Raw genomic sequence first — 16,305 nt, forward strand, 5'->3', positions numbered from 1 at the left:
TCTTTTCTTCTGAAAGTGCATCTTTCAATAATGTGTGTATATATTATGATCCGTCCCTAGTCTGACAAAGGTTCTCGGTCTGATTGGAGAAAAAAATGGAAAAAACTATGAACAGTCTAGTTAGTCAAAAGTGAAATTTCGCCAGATACAATTTGCTTAGGTTTACGAAATTATTATACGCGAGCCCTGGGAGCAATGTGGATACCGAAACACGGATAGGGTAGAACAAGGGTAAATGGATTTATTTGAGTGTGGTTCAATCAAGTGATGCTGTGTATGGAATGTTGAAAGGTGTTTGGATTTGGGGAAAGAGTATAATGTCAGACAGAATAATGTTTCTCGGGTTTAAAATCACTTACAAGCTAGTTAACTCGAAAAAATATTGATTTCAGGTAAACTAACCATTTCAACTTCCAGTTCAAATTCAAACGAACACATAATTCCGAAAATGGTACCGTTCCGAAGCAGCTCCTAATCATGAAAACTTTGATTTCAGGGAGCTAGTGAAAGTTAGTCTTAATATGTGTAAATGAAATAAAATAAAATAGTTCAACACTATGAAAAATGTTGGTACATATAATTTAACTCTTTCCTTAACATACGCCAGAATAAAAAAGATATTGTCTCTATTGGTGAATCCAAAATCCAGTGTGTTCAGTTTTATCCAAATTTGGATGCAATATGAGACGACCCAACAAACAATTTTGTTGTTTAACTGCTTATTAGGCTATAGATTAACCGAAATCCGTGTAATAGTAGCTTAACAAGCTGTAAATCAACGAAATTGTTTGTTCGGGATTTAAATAAATCTGGGAAGCGAAACCTCTTTTTATTGTTAATAGATTTTCGTTAGCGCTTGGTTTGAGTATTTATTAAATGTGTGTTTCGTTGTATTTGAAGTACGTACTTTACGTTCAATAAATATCAGAGGACTTGATATAGAATGAGTTTTAATTGTACTTGGGATAAATATTTAGATGTTTCTAAGTCTCGTTGTCTCTTACTCATTTTCTCCGAATTTCTTTTCCAGCTTTTCTATTGATTGAAGCTAATGCTCTTTTTATTCTGTTCCGTTTGAAGTGCACCGATACATTGAACCAAATATTATTTGCTTTGTAGTTTCAATACAAATGAGTTCGTATTTCGTCGCCTGCGCCACACCCCATTTTCTAGTTTGCTTTCGAGTATTGGTTGCAGTATTCTACGCTCGAAGAACCCAAGCGCTCGTCGATCGGCCTCCTCCCACGTCCACGATTCATATTCGTAGAGCGCCACCGGGGAGGTCAGAGTCCTAGTTTCAATTAATTAATTTTCAATTTGTTGGCTAACGGACCGTTCACCGGTCTAGAGCCGAACGAATTAGAGATGTCCAGCTTCTTCTATCTTGGACAGCCGTTCTCCAGTCTCCTCGTACACCAGCAGATCGTGCATCTTTTTCCACCGCGCACATCCACTGCGTGCGAGGCCTACCACGGAGTCGACGGCCTCTTCCTGGTTCTCTACTAAAGATAGTTTTGGCGGCTCTCTCGTCAGGCATTCTGGCTACATGTCCAGCCCACTGAAGCCTGCCCCACTGTATTACCTTCACTATATCAGCATGTTTGTATACCTGGTACAGCTCGTGATTCATGCGCCTGCGCCACACTCCATCTTCCAGTTTGCCGCCAAGTATCGATCGCAGAACTTTATGCTCAAAAATTCCAAGCACTCGTCGATCAGCTTCCTTCAGCGTCCATGCCTCATGTCTGTAAAGGGCCACCGGGAGTATCAGCGTCCTATACAGCACTAGTTTTGTGCGAGTTTGCAAACTACCGGACCTTAGCTGGTTACGTAATCCGTAGAAGGCCCTGTTCGCAGCTGCAACTCGTCGTTTCACTTCCCGGCTCATATCGTTGTCACATGTCACAAGCGTACCAAGTTAAACGAATTCGTCAACCACTTCAAATCGTTCCCCATCTATCTCCACCTCAGCACCAACACCACGGGGACTCCCACGCTCTCTGCTAGCTACCAATTCATTTTGGCAGAGTTAATGACAAGTCCCGATCTCGCTGCTTCCCTCTTAAAAGTTACGAAGGCCTCCTCCACGGCCTGACGGTTGATATCGATGATATCGATGTCGTCCGCAAAACCAAGAAGCATTTGAGATTTCAGGATGATCGTACCGTTTCTTTCCACGTTTGCTCTTCGTACTGCACCCTCAAGAGCGATGTTAAACAGTAAGTTGGAGAGCGTACCCCCCTGCTTCAGTCCATCCAACGTTACGAACGCGGCTGATGTCTCGCCAGCTATGCGCACGCACGATTTTGATCCCTCCAGCGTCGTACGACTTAATTAGTTTCGTAGGGAAACCGTGTTCCAGCATGATCTGCCACAACTCGTTTCTTTTCACTGAGCCGTACGCCCCCCTGAAGTCCACAAACAGATGGTGAGTCGGTAAGTTGTACTCTCGGAACTTATCGAGGATCTGTCGCAGGGTGAAGATTTGATCCGTCGTGAAACGCTCCTATCGAAAACCAGCCTGGTATTCGCCAACAAAGGATTCCGTTTACGGTCTCAATCTGAAGAACAGGATACGGGAGAGCACTCTATATGCAGAGTTGAGCAACGTTATGCCTCGATAGTTTCCACGATTCAATCGATGGCCCTTTTTATAGATAGGGCATATGAGGCCTTCCAACCAGTCGTTCGGCATTTGTTCATCGCCCAGATCCTTAGTATTATCTGGTGGATCGCACAGTACAGCCGCTCGCTTCGCGCTTTTAGAAGTTCGGCCGGGATACCATCCTTCTCAGGCGCCTTACCATTTTTCAGCTCACTAATCGCCTTTTGCACCTCCTCCTGTGTTGGTGGCTCCACAGTTTGTTCGTCACTCATAATCATCATCCTGTTTCTGCTCTGCTCATCCGGCTCCTCACCGTTCAATAGCACTTGAAAATGTTCCTTCCACCTGGCTGCAATCGTCGGTTTATCAGTAAGCAGGTTGCCGTCCTTGTCATTACACATGACCGGCACAGGAAAATTCCTGCTTCTGACTCTGTTGACAGTTCTACAGAATCTCCGCACGTCGTTTTGAGCATAGCTGTCCTCTGCGCTGGCGAGCACCTGCTCCTCGTACTCGTGCTTCTTCCGACGATGGGTTCTATTTTCAGCAGCTCTTGCCACTCTGTAACTCTCTCTGTTCTGACGCGTAGCTGCAGTGAGCATGCGGCTCCTGGCACGGTTCTTCTCATCTGTCGCTTTCTGGCTCTCGGCATCGAACCAGCCAGACAGCCTTTCCACGCGTCGTACCTACCACCTCTCTCGCAGTCGTTTCGATGGCGCCGTAGATACTGCTCCACAGCCCATTTATGTCTTCCACTCCTTCCTCCTGCGATCTGCGATTCGTTGATCCAGCTCTCTGGCGTATTCTGCAGCCACGACATTAGCTTTCAACCGCTGAATGTTGAAACGCGTCGTCCTCTCTGTGCGAGATTACAGCACGTTCAACAACCGTGCGCGGATCTTACAAACGACGAGATAATGGTCAGAGTCAATGTTAGGTCCCCGAAAAGACCTAACATCAGTAACATCCGAAGAGTCCTATGGAGCGCCAATTTCGAACGGATCTGTAGGCTACGGGACCTATGCTGGCTACGCAATCCGTAATAAGCCCTATTCGCTGCCAGAAACCGTTTTTTCACCTTGCGGCTCACCTCGTTGTCACATGTCCCGAGAGTACCAAGATAAATAAATTCGTCGAGCACTTCGAAAGTATCTCCACCGCAGCACCAACACCCGCAGAACTACCACGCTCTCTGCCAGCCACCATGTACTTCGTTTTGGTAATAGTTATGGAGAGTCCCATTTTCGCAGCTTCCCTTTAAAGAGCCGTAAAGGCCTCCTTTAACTGTTCTAAGGTTACAAAAAAGACCTAACATCAGTAACATCCGAAGAGTCCTATGGAGCGCCAATTTCGAACGGATCTGTAGGCTACGGGACCTATGCTGGCTACGCAATCCGTAATAAGCCCTATTCGCTGCCAGAAACCGTTTCTTCACCTCGCGGCTCACCTCGTTGTCACATGTCCCGAGAGTACCAAGATAAAAAAAATTCGTCGAGCACTTCGAAAGTATCTCCACCGCAGCACCAACACCCGCAGAACTACCACGCTCTCTGCCAGCCACCAAGTACTTCGTTTTGGTAATAGTTATGGTGAGTCCCATTTTCGCAGCTTCCCTTTTAAGAGCCGTAAAGACCTCCTTTAACTGCTCTAAGGTTAACACCAATTATATCAATGTCGTCCGCGAATCCTAGAAGCATGTGGGACTTCGTGATGATGGTGCCGCTCCTCTGCACACCTGCTTTCCGTATTGCACCTTCCAAAGCTGTGTTGAATGACGAGTTCGAGAACCCGTTACCTTGCTTCAGACCATCTAACGTCACAAAAGCGTCCGAAAGTTCGCTTGCTGTCCTGACGTATGATGTGAAAGCGTCGCATGTAACAGTTTAATTAGTTTTGTTGGAAAACCATCTTCGAGTATTATTTGCCACAGCTCATTGCGTTTTACTGTATCGTACGCCGGCTTAAAGTTAATAAACAGATGATGCGTCTGCAAGTTGTGTTCTCGAAACTTGTCGAGGATCTGTCTCAAGGTAAACATCCGGTCCGTTGTAGATCGCCCCACTCGAAAACCGTATTAGTATTCTCCAACAAAGGCTACCTGCAACGGCCTCAGTCACTGGAACAGGATACGGAAGAGAATTTTGTAAGCGGAAATGAGGAGGGTTACGACTCGGTAATTACTACAGTCGAGCCTATGTCCCTTCTTGTAGATAGGGCATATGAGTCCTTCTAACCAGTCCGTAGGTAGTTGTTCCTCAGACCTTCACTGTTCTACCACTTCAAAATGTTGCTCCTAAGACTTGGTCATCAGCGATTTATCGGTCATCAGGTCTCCTCCCTGTCATTACACATGGCAGGTACTGGCACGGTCCGGTTGCTGATTCCATAAATCGTTCTATAGAAGCTCCTCCTGTCGTGCCTGGTGAAGTAATTCTCCACTTCCGCGAGGACGTGATCGTAGTGCTCGCGTTTCTTACGGCGGTGAAGCCTCTCTCGGCAGTTCTTGCTTCTAACGTGTTGGCGTAGGCCCGGTTTTTCTCTACCGTCACCTCTAGACACTCAGCATCGAACCACCCACTACTAAGGGCCTAGAGTTAAAGTTTGGCCGACTGTCACTAGAATCTCCAATCGAAGTGACAGTCGGTCAAACTTCAACTCTAGGGCTTTACCCACTACGCGTGGTACCCTTTGTCATGCCTATCACTTCTCGCGCTGTTTCGCTGACCGCATCATGGGTGTGCTTTCACTGCTCGTTCAGATCCACTCCAGCTGGTTCGTCGATTCGTTCATCAACTTTCCGAGTATACTCTGCAGCAACTCCTTCCGCTGATAACCTCTGGATGTCCAGACGTATCTTCCTTGCCGATTTCGATTTAAATATGTTTGATAACCGGGCGCGAATCTTGCCTACCATGAGATAGTGATCCGAGTCGATGTTTGGCCCTCGAAAGGACCGCACATCTATGACGTCTGAAAATTGCCGGCCGTCGATTAGCATGTGGTCGATCTGGGAGAAGGCTACTTCATTGGGGTGTCTCCAGGTGTGCTTCCGAATGTCCAGACCTGCAAAATTGATACTACAGATGGCTATTCCACTGGCCGCGGCGATGTTTACTAACCTCAAGCCGTTGTCGTTGGTGGTAGAGTGAAGGCTTTTCCTAGCAATAACGGGACGAAAGAACTCCTCTCGTCCGACTTGTGAGCACTTTTCATACGTTTTCTCAAGGAGCTCATAGAACTCCTCATTTACGGCATCGATTTTATCGTTTGTCGGTGCGTACACGTTGATGAGGCTGTAATAAAAGAATCTGCCCTTGATCCTCAGTACACATAAATGGTCATTAATAGGCCTCCACCTAATGACACCCTTCAATTGGTTTCCAAGTAGCACGAAATCCACGCTCCGTTCCGCTCTGTGGCCGCCACTGTAGTAGATGTGGTACTTCAGCGGTTCTTAACCTGGGGTACGCGTATCCCTAAGAGTACGCGTATCCCTAGGAGTACGCGAAAGTACGCGGAAGAAAAATCAGTAATGGCGGACAACGCATTTTTTTTTCATAATGCTTCATATGTTACTCTAGCAGCACTTGCAACATGTTTTCAAATGAGACTACTCAATATTTGTTGTTTTAAAACTTTTTTAACGGTGCAAGGAACTTTTTCGGTTACTCTGAAGAAATATAAAGGAATTTAGCAACATTTTGTTATTTACGTGTATCATTCTCGTAACTGAAAACTAGAAATTGCTCAATAGTTTTTTGCAATCTATTTCCAACTGCATATTTCATGATGCTTTTAAATAACGATAATGTCACATGATGTTGCATATTGTTGTTTCACAAACGTTTTCTTCTAAGGAAAGCAAACTACCCGAGCAGGAGAAAATATCATTATAATATCACAACCAGATATTGAAAATACACCTCATTTTGATCTTGATATGGTTTACATAGTTGGTAAAATAACAAAAAATAATACCAAAATATTGTTCTTCCAAGACTATATGAATAACAAAGCTTGATATTTCAATAACAAACCAATAATTTGCTTTCAAAATCACTAAAATGACCGATTCAGATATTTCCAACTTATTGAACACTGAATGCGTAACTGATATTTTATAAATAATCAGTAACAAACAATCTTCGTTTAAAAACTTTAATGTGATATTTCAAAATCAACTCAAATATCTCATTGAAGGCATAGCGAGATGTTATATCAAAATTTTATGATATTTTCATATGCAAGTTTGAAACGTGAATATCTTTCGAATAACACGATAAGTCCTCATAGCTAAACATGTTATTGATGAGTTATGATTTTGTTATGCTCTCCTGCCCGGCTAATTTAAACGAATGATAAATGATTATTGTTGGAAATATGGTTTTGTTATTCCATATTCCGCATGATTAACACTGCAAATCCACTTAGCAAGGTTTTCTGAACTATCGTTTCCCAAAACATTGTTTATAATTTGGCGAGTTTGGATCATAAAATTTCTTTTACAACACTTCTTTTGCAACCAACCCAATGCCATGTTTCAAGGGCGAACATCTCAACGTATGTGTAAACGAGATAGCATATCACCGCGACTTTCATACAGCTTTATCTGACAGCTGACAGTGGGCACAAATGAGTTTGAGCCCAGGACATGAGTTCATTGTCATTCACTGTTGCTCGGTATAGGGATGCCAATGGCTCGATTGCAAAAATGCGTGCTGCTTGGGTTATTCCAACTTGTACTTAAAACATGACAGTAGCAACCAAACAAACCACAACATGACTTATCACTACTCTTTTCCATTCTGTGAGAACGTTTTAAGCCAAGGGGTACAGTTAATTTGGAAAATATCATCAAGAGGTACGCAAACAAAAAAGGTTGAAAAGCGCTGCTCTATATCACCATTATGCTCAATCTCTCCTGCAGGCGATAGATTTACCGTCTCGGGATCATTCTGGGGCACTGAAAAATCTAAAAAAACACACACGTATTTTCGCAAAATTCCGAAACTCTCCTGAAAATTTCGAGTTGGTGTTATTTTTTGTTCAAAAGTTATGGTGCCGCAACGCATTTTCAAGCGAAAAGCGAGAGAGCAGTATAACTATTGATGATCCCAGTTTCAGTTATATGCAGAAACTCTGTATGGTTTGTAAACTTAGTTTGATAGAAATGATTTTCAGCTGCAAAATGGTCAGAATTCGCTTAGTATACTTTACGCGCTTAACATATTTTGTCAAAAATACTTGTAAATTTTTTCAGATTTTTCAGTATCCTAGAACATGATTTTTCAACATTTTGTTTTAAATAGTTACTATTGGAAAAATATTTTTTTCTCCAAAAAAATATTCTCATAAACTACAACCTAGGATGAATCTGTGCCCTAGAAGTAAGACACTATTGATATATTGCGAAATATGTCCAATATTCAATATCAAAAAGTATTTACCGTTCCATTTTCGGGCACCCCTCTATCTATATCATAGCTCATTGCCGTTACATCAAGCGTTACATTATCGTTTGAGGTTGTCAATTGACAGATAAACGATAAATATCAAAATATATCAACCAATATCGTGTAATATTATCGAAATATTTTTTATAAAAATAAAGGTGTCTAGCCCCTAGTCTGTGCCTAAATATTTTTAAAGATATGTCTATATAAAAAGAATATTGACCTGAACTCCAAATGACAATAACAACTTGAAAACTTATTCAAATTCAATAAAAATTGGAAAATCAACTTCCCGAGTGAAACTCTTGAATTTTTCAATCCTTTTTTGAAAAAAAGTACACACTTAAAATTGTTTGCGGGTCTCGGTAATTTATTGCCGCGAACGGCACCACTGAGTGCTCGGTTAAAAAATAATGACAGCTGTCACATTTTTTCGTGAATCTCGGTTCCCCTAACTGATATTTCAGCTCGTTAATATTTTGTGCCGAAACTTCAGTTAGACCGAGATTTTCGAAAAAATGTGACAGCTGTCATTTTTTTCTAACCGAGCACTCAGTGGTGCCGTTCTCAACAAAAATTACCGAGAGCCGGCAAAAAAATTTAAGTGTGTAGACATCGTGATTTTTAGTAATCCATTTTACGATTTCTAACCCTATTATATTGTGGCGCCAGCACTAAATTAAAGTTCGGAAGTCGGACTTCCGAACTTTCTTCCGACTTTATTGTCAACCATGATGCTGCGTCATCATGTTTTGAAAATCATAACAAAACAGTGTAGTTTTTTTAGAAAGGCGCTATAATTCCATTTTTTAGTTGTTAATTTTTCCCGTAAATCCCATATTTGAAGCAGCAATGTCTAGTATGATTATAAAAACTGTGCGTCATAATCATGCATCTCCAAATACCGTGTACCATGCGCTCTACGGATATTACTTCCTGGGAATTCCAAGGAAGGAACTCGCGCGGATCTACGGAAAGTCGTTAGCGACAATTGGCCATTGGATCATTAGATATGAAGAAAATGGAATATATAAACGTAAGCAGCACAAGAAATACAAGAAATTGAGCATTGAAATGAGGACATGGCTTGTTGACCTCTACCGCTGTGAACCTCTGCTGTTTCTTGATGAAGCCAAACAGAGGTTCTTTAAGAAATTCTACATGTCGATAAGTGTTTCATCAATATGCATCATTTTGCATGCGGCTGGAATGACGTGGAAGTGTATCGAGCGAAGAGCCGTGCAAATCAAGGAAGAAGATATAGTGCGATTCATCCATGACTTGTTATCAGTGTCATGGGATCTTCAGAATCTCGTTTTCTTGGACGAGATCAGCGTTGAAAATCGAGACGTGTTGCGTAAGAAAGGATATGGAATGGTTGGGCAGAAGTTACTTTACCGTGGCGAGTTTTGCAGGAAACCCCGTGCGTCTTTTCTGTGTTTCCTTGGCGTAGGTGGAATGCTGGACAGCTTTCACACGCAGGGTACTTTCACCAGAAAGATTTTTTTTAATGCTGTCGACAGTTTGCCCTTCAAAACAGTGATGCAAATTTGATACGCTATTTACGATCGATTGGTATAATCCCAATTTTTCTACCCGCGTATTGTCCATTTTTCAATCCAATCGAGATTATTTTTGGCATCGTCAAGCGGTTCTTGATAAAACATCATCATGAGGGATCCCCGATATTGCCAGAGGTCTGCGATGCTATAAGTCAATTCAGGGTGTATCGATGTGCAAGGATTTTTGAGCAATGTGGTTACCTTCCCTGTGGTGTATTTATGCCAGAAAAGGCTCTTTAGAATGACATAACTCGTTTGGATTTCAATATAATTACAAGATAGATCAGCATAAACGTTTTTTATTATTTTAAACAAAATCAACAGAAAAAAAATGCAGAATATGTCCTCTGGACGAAACATGTGACATTTGTCCTACGAATTTTTTATTTGTGGTCCACGTCTTCGCCATCCGTTACCCTATCAGCTAGGCTTTGGCTTAATTCCGTTTCCTACGGTCGAACAGCAAATTCCATGGAATTAAACATCTCGGCCCCAAGAAGTCCTCGATTCTCCAGATCGTGTATTTTGGCCAAAGCTCCATCAATGCTTCGTTTCGCGTCCATCAAGAGGTTCTTCACGTTGCCTATTTCTCTCAGCCATCCACTGTTGTTGTTTTGCGCTACAATCATTCCTCTGTGTACGGCTTCCAGTCTGCTCGGTTCAGAAGATGCGACCCATCGAAAGTATTTCGAAAGCTGAATTGGTTGAGCATCAGCGTTTTTCATTTGGTCTTGCTTGTGTGCTGGCGAAGAATGAATTACATTTGCCCATAAAAGCCAGAAGCTGTGGTGGACACCAGATGAGAATGTTTGACGCGTAATTCTTCCGCTAAAGCGGAATCGTCCCCGACAGAATGCGCTCCAGCTCGATCCATGGTTTGAGGGGAAAGCAACTTACGCTGGATGGCTTGAGGATGTGCTTGAGTTTCCACAGTAGTTTACCACACGTAAACATAAACTCGCAATGTTTTGCCTTTCCAGCCCCTCCAAATTCTTGCTGTTAGCGTCTCGATTGCGTAGAATTTTTTTTTTCGCTGTATCCTGGAGCGTGATGAACTCACTGGCGTCATTTACTGTGGGCTGAGTGTTTTCCGACCACCTGGGAGTATCATCCTTGAATAAAACCTGCCGTTCTACTCTGGCCACCGCTGTCTCCCACAAGCAATCGACGATCTCATCTTTAGTGTCCCCGTAAACGAGCGCCCTCGTCCATTCTTTCGGACGCAGCTGGCTCCTGTGACATCGCTGGAAAAGAATCCCGGTGAAAGAAAATACGTGGTCGTTTTCGCTCAGACGGGTTGTTTCATCTTCGTCGACTTCCACATCATATAGCGCTTCATAATCATCGATGTTTCTACAAAGACAAATGCGTTATGCATATCATGACTGTATCAGGAAATGCTGTTTATGAATTACCCAATTGATTCGTCTAATGCATCGAAATCGGCGATGTTTCTGCAATAAAAAATGCGTTATGCATAACAACACTGTATCAGCGAATGCTGTTTATCAGCTACCCGATAGATTCGTCCATTATTTCAGATGAAATTGGCTAGGAAATATAAAAAAACACGAAACAACTCGGTGGACTGCGTGAACGATTAAAATTCGTTTCCCTTTGTAAACACGACTGACAGCGCTGTGGCTGCTAAGATGGTTGCAGTGTTGCGAGAACAACGAAAATAAACATCGGGAGTGAGCCTGGTTGCCAGTTTATCAGCGACGTTTTGGTATTTTTTTTTAAATACACATTATAACAACCAAAATCCTTATAATATGGTTAAGACAATATTGTTTGTCGGATTTTGAAGTTCGTTCTAAAATACTTCGTTTTTTACCGAGCCTTTGGCATCCCTATACCGAGGTGTTTTTTACAGTTTCAATGAAAATCATTGTCCATTTTCACCATTTTTACTGTTCTCACCGTAATACCGTCAAGATAACTGGAGTATTAGCGTTCTTTTTATTTAATGGTTGAGCATTTTATTTTTACCGTGTATAAGAAATTTATTGATAGTACCGGTAGCACCAGCTATACCGTTTGGCATATAAACACAAAACAGCTGATTTTTATTGAACGCAGGTATTCAATTTGAACGCCGTTATTTAGAATACAGTACCAGTGATCAGTAATACTTTTTATAGAAACAATTAATATAACATCAAGGAATACAATACAATGATATCGTTTTATGTGCTGGACTGTTTTGATTCCGTAGATAAATTTACAATTTGTCGGAACTGCATGCGAAAACGGGAAAACATTTGTACGCTTGTTTCGCCACTAGCAAACCATTCCAAAGTTCTCAAGATTATCTGCACTGATCCGATAGAGTTAAATCGTTTTTTACTAGAGCTACACTATTTTGAAGCGTATCGGTTGCGTATTCTGAATGCTGTGTACAGTTTGGTCGATGGTAATAACAAACTGGTAATCAAACTTCACCCGGTACGCAAGCAACCAATTGATTACAAATGGTATTTGCCTTTATTTATGTAATAAAAATATATTCTAAGTTCAAAAACGTTTTCTAGGGGTGAGCGAGCCAATCGACTAATATGGGAACGTATTGAGGTGGACGAGATGATATCCTGGCTGTCAACGCTTGGGGGAGCATTTTCTGCGCTGGGAGACTACAAATTAGAATGCGTAGGTGAAACTGTAAGTAACATTGAACACAGATTACAGACTTTTTCGTTTTCTAGGCTGACGTTGCCGGTAAAATTTCAATTCAGCAAATGAAGCTAGCAATGCGTATCGGGGAACCATCACTAATAGCAAGGTGCAAGCTATATTTGGCGATTGCGATGATACAAAGGTACAATTTTGCTGGCGCCAAACAAATGATTGTTCAAATCTATCGAAACGAGAAGCGGCAATATGAACCGGACAGTCGGCTGCTCAAGATGTGCCTTGGCATTTGGGCTAAGCTTAAATACGAGTATGAGCTGTACCAGAAACGACTGAATCGCCCTAAAGAACCAAACCGTCATATATTTCTACGTTGTTGAAACTTATTTTCATGGTGTAGAACACTGTAGATATCTATCAATAATAAAGCCTTTGGATTGTGATTGCAGTACGATAAATTGTGTTTCTCCCAAAATGATTACAAGCAACCCCACGATTTGCTTTATTGTTTTACCGTGACATTCAATATATTAGTTATTTAAATACAGTTTACATATTAGCTAGATAATAGTTTTCTTTCCTGTGGTATGCTTTCCGTTTTGCTGCATCCATCTCAACTTACTTCTTTGTTTTTGAAACTGCTTCTACCGGAGTTTGTAGAGCAAAAGGGGAAAAATCAAACCCGTAGTGTGACATAGCTTTCCTTATTCATCATTCCATTCGTCGATGTGTCATGAAAGTTTTATAAGCTGCACGATGGTTTTGTAGGTTGTTGTTCTTACGTTGACAATTGTTTTTGGCAGTATGTTTTTTAGAAACCTCTCGGGAGTAAAACTTTCAGAAAAAATGCCAACCCAAAAATCTCTGTAGCTCATACGCTTTCCTCTAGCGCAAAACCTAAAGTAGCTTATAGTCCGTATTTTGGTAAGATCTTTTGAAGAATTTTGTGATTCTAAATGCTGTTTTTATTATATAGAAGGCGAAGCTAAATAATTTCACTGAATGTTCAAAATGATAAAACCAAATAAAGGAATATTTGTTTACTATAACTAAGTATTGTAACGCTGTTAAATTTTCGTATCCACCGTACAGAATAAAACCGGTTGTATTACAGCCACTTATGCCTAACCAAATTTTCAGCAACTAAATCATACTTGTTGTTGAAATTTTCAACTGAGTATTACTCTAAATCTCTGTATTCAGATCGATATGTTGTGATTGTTACGTGCGTTCAGCTTGCATTCGAAGAGTGTATCAAACTCGAAGATGACAGGTCGACAATAAATCAGTAAACGTAGGAGTTTATGTAGCCAAACTGTGCAATTACATGTTGCAAAGTTTGGACTCTTAATTTCAAACGAAGCGATCTATTTCAAGCGAAGGATGTTAAGGTATTTAGCTAATGTTGGTTAAAGCTGTGAACTCCACCTCGCCAGTATATTTTACACGACATATCTATAGATTACCCATTTTCCGATGATGTTAACGGATGATACTTTGATTCATAGGCGTAGACACTAACGACAAGTCTAATAGTCTCATTTCATATGAGAAAGGCAACAGAAACATGCATTTTATTTGCGCTTTGCGTTTTGTGTATGCTTTTGAATATCGTGATTATTTCCTTGCGTTATTCAATAGAAAGAATATCTCGTGCAGTTTAATGTGTAGTGGAAAGAGAAGGTTAGATAAAGTGATGCCGAAATTGAGGGGGAAAATTACTTTGCCAATGTTCCCATTGGATCCCACGCTGGCAGTACCGTCGGGGTTAAATCGAACACGTCCAAAACATCCTGCGGAACTATGCTGCGATCGACGACAACCTCGAACACGAACTCCTTGAACCAGTCAGCCGTCATGACAAGGTAACCTTTCTCGCCACGGTCTTCGCCCCAGGAGTTTTCGACACGGAATTTGGTCGGTTGCTGAGTGTTTGGCTAAAAATGAAGACAGAAAAATAATTTATTTTTGTTAGTATCAAGGATAAACGTTGAGTTTCAAAAGTTTTCTGAATAACAACATGATTTTATTCGACGTTTATAGACATGTGTCTATAGACGGAAAGTTGAATAAACTTTTAATTTTGGCATATCGTATTCGAATGCAATAAAAATATACAATTAAAGCAATGTAATAATATTGTCTGTATTAGATACAGCAGTAATAAAGTGGTATATTGAGCAATCATACATTTTCAAGTAGATGAATCGAAGTTTTACGAAAAACTTTTGGATAGGTTGCTACAGTACATATACTCACATCAACAGAAACTCCAGTGAACACCATTGCGTGAGTCATCATTGATTCACCATACAAGAGACGATCCGCCTTATCCATAGTTGTTTGTATATCAACTCCAAATACTAGCTTGAAGTTGTGACTGCAAGTAAATTTAATAATTTGAAAAGCTTTTTTACCATGTGATCGCTAATCTTACATGTCTAAATCCTCAATGCCCTGTTTTCCGGCAAATCGTTTGCTCACTTCGCAGCCAAACCAGACTGGCTCTCCAAGTTTCAGTGCCTTTGTCACTAAGTCCAGCAAGGTTTCTACAGGTTGATTATTGTACAGCACCGGTCGGCCCCCAACAACGTTACCAAGGCAGTCCACAGTATAGGATCGTCCGTAGTGGTTGCTTGAACGAGGGTCTGTCACTAAGCACACCTTATCGTCCACATTAAAGTACGGTTTTACGTACTTTTCGTAAAAATCAGTCGGTTTGATTGGTCCAATACTTAAATATTTTTTACTCTTGTCGTAGTATTCCCAGGTGAATTTTTCCGGGGGAATACCAAGACAGATGCCTACTACATTGTAAACTTCATTCATCTGTCTCTGGATTTCGGCCTGAACGTCATCGTCACTGGCGCCGTCTGCAATTAGTGTTCGCAATAACTTAGCGTATTCGCGAAGCTAAAAAAGGAAATATTTTATACTCAACGCTATATAGTAATAATTACATTAACGTACCTTGCTTTTGATGACCGAATTCATTCGTGCACTCGCCTCACAGCTGTAGCTCTCTGGGAAGCATTTTTTCGGCATCAGTCCATGCTTGTTGATCAAATTGACCAGCATATCCCATTGGCCACCGTCACAGGTAGGATCAGACAGCAGAAATGAAACCAATCTACCATCGACTTCCTCGCCTCGTCGAGCCGTGTCGACGATGTTGTTCAGGAAGTAGTTTGCTCGCTCGATCTTGTCCCAGTAGAACAGGTAGGCTTGGGAGAATTCGAATTCGTCCAAGTTGTACTGCCTAATGAACGGAATTCGAATGCAGTTGAGAACTGCAAACAGCCAGCAGCGACCCGAACTTTTCTGGTTGGTCAGAGGTTTGCCTTCATTTTCAATCTGCAATTAGAAATTATCGCCATTGGACCTTAGGTAGAATGCTATGATGACGGCTGTATAGGCTTACCTTGTAAGTGAAAACATGCTGAGTGTTCTCGAGTGCTCTCCGAGACATACAAGCTTCGAATGGATCTATTCGAGTACATACATTCTGTGCGAGGACATTCTTAGGACACTCGTAGAAGTCGGTACGACATTTTTGAAAGAATTCCTCGGACAAAGGTGCTGTAAATATCATACGAAGCTATCAGTTACGTTTAACGTGGCAGGCAGGCAAAGTCATTGCATCCCAGAAAAAAAGAACTGGGAAAGAATGATAAGGATGCACAAATGTTACCAGCTACCTTAGCTGCATGTATTTGTGATTCTTACAGAAATAGTATACATTAAAGTGGTTAATATGATATAGAATAAAATATGTAGTCATAACAGAAATCGAATGCTTTCAACTGTCATTTGCGGAACGAACAGTATATGTTTACAAAGAATATAACCTAGCTGAAAGTAAATTGTTTGTGGGAGATTTCAAGTGTGCTTTCGCCAGGATTAGCTTATCTCTTTCATTTGATACCGCAGCCTTGTATGGGTTAGCTAACTGCAGCGCTCCGCAAAATTTAGTAAACAGAACGTGCTCGGATTCCATTAGTTCGGTTTAGGCCAAGCCCACTGTGTCAGGGTATCAACAATATGCGTAATCTAT

The 16,305-nt window shown here is 41.3% G+C and overlaps 3 protein-coding genes and 1 pseudogene across 3 annotated transcripts; 2 read left to right on the top strand and 2 right to left on the bottom strand.

The window, feature by feature from the left end:
• Window positions 1–8,910: 8,910 nt before the first annotated feature.
• Window positions 8,911–10,075, top strand: LOC129730950 (uncharacterized; annotated as a pseudogene).
• Window positions 9,828–11,249, bottom strand: LOC129730951 (uncharacterized). The gene is made up of 3 exons (XM_055690620.1): window positions 11,137–11,249; window positions 11,036–11,074; window positions 9,828–10,973 (listed from the first exon to the last, which is right to left on the bottom strand). The coding sequence occupies exons 1-3, from the start codon at window positions 11,151–11,153 to the stop codon at window positions 10,514–10,516; spliced, it is 516 nt and encodes a 171-aa protein (XP_055546595.1). The 5' UTR covers window positions 11,154–11,249; the 3' UTR covers window positions 9,828–10,513.
• Window positions 11,250–11,673: 424 nt separating this feature from the next.
• Window positions 11,674–12,746, top strand: LOC129731218 (uncharacterized protein F58A4.6). Its single transcript, XM_055691049.1, has 3 exons — window positions 11,674–12,097; window positions 12,155–12,269; window positions 12,326–12,746. Exons 1-3 carry the CDS (start codon window positions 11,799–11,801, stop codon window positions 12,629–12,631), a joined length of 720 nt encoding a protein of 239 aa, XP_055547024.1. The 5' UTR covers window positions 11,674–11,798; the 3' UTR covers window positions 12,632–12,746.
• On the bottom strand, window positions 12,730–15,859 carry LOC129731217 (bleomycin hydrolase). Its single transcript, XM_055691048.1, has 5 exons — window positions 15,673–15,859; window positions 15,222–15,605; window positions 14,689–15,164; window positions 14,511–14,631; window positions 12,730–14,188 (listed from the first exon to the last, which is right to left on the bottom strand). Exons 1-5 carry the CDS (start codon window positions 15,841–15,843, stop codon window positions 13,970–13,972), a joined length of 1,371 nt encoding a protein of 456 aa, XP_055547023.1. The 5' UTR covers window positions 15,844–15,859; the 3' UTR covers window positions 12,730–13,969.
• Window positions 15,860–16,305: the final 446 nt, after the last annotated feature.

Source organism: Wyeomyia smithii, chromosome 3 (genome assembly GCF_029784165.1).
Source record: "Wyeomyia smithii strain HCP4-BCI-WySm-NY-G18 chromosome 3, ASM2978416v1, whole genome shotgun sequence".
NCBI lineage: Eukaryota > Metazoa > Arthropoda > Insecta > Diptera > Culicidae > Wyeomyia > Wyeomyia smithii.

What these genes read in the sequence shown, in the direction of transcription:
- LOC129730951 (XM_055690620.1), bottom strand. An exon ending in GCATTAGACGAATCAATTGG is followed by an intron (nt 10,974 to 11,035) that starts GTAATTCATAAA and finishes TTGTCTTTGTAG; the next exon opens with AAACATCGATGATTATGAAG.
- LOC129731218 (XM_055691049.1), top strand. Translation starts at nt 11,799, where the DNA reads ATGATATCGTTTTATGTGCTGGACTGTTTTGATTCCGTAGATAAATTT. An exon ending in CAACCAATTGATTACAAATG is followed by an intron (nt 12,098 to 12,154) that starts GTATTTGCCTTT and finishes AACGTTTTCTAG; the next exon opens with GGGTGAGCGAGCCAATCGAC. An exon ending in GAGACTACAAATTAGAATGC is followed by an intron (nt 12,270 to 12,325) that starts GTAGGTGAAACT and finishes TTCGTTTTCTAG; the next exon opens with GCTGACGTTGCCGGTAAAAT.
- LOC129731217 (XM_055691048.1), bottom strand. Translation starts at nt 15,843, where the DNA reads ATGATATTTACAGCACCTTTGTCCGAGGAATTCTTTCAAAAATGTCGT. An exon ending in ATTCGGTCATCAAAAGCAAG is followed by an intron (nt 15,165 to 15,221) that starts GTACGTTAATGT and finishes TTCCTTTTTTAG; the next exon opens with CTTCGCGAATACGCTAAGTT. An exon ending in TCACTGGAGTTTCTGTTGAT is followed by an intron (nt 14,189 to 14,510) that starts GTGAGTATATGT and finishes CTTCATTTTTAG; the next exon opens with CCAAACACTCAGCAACCGAC.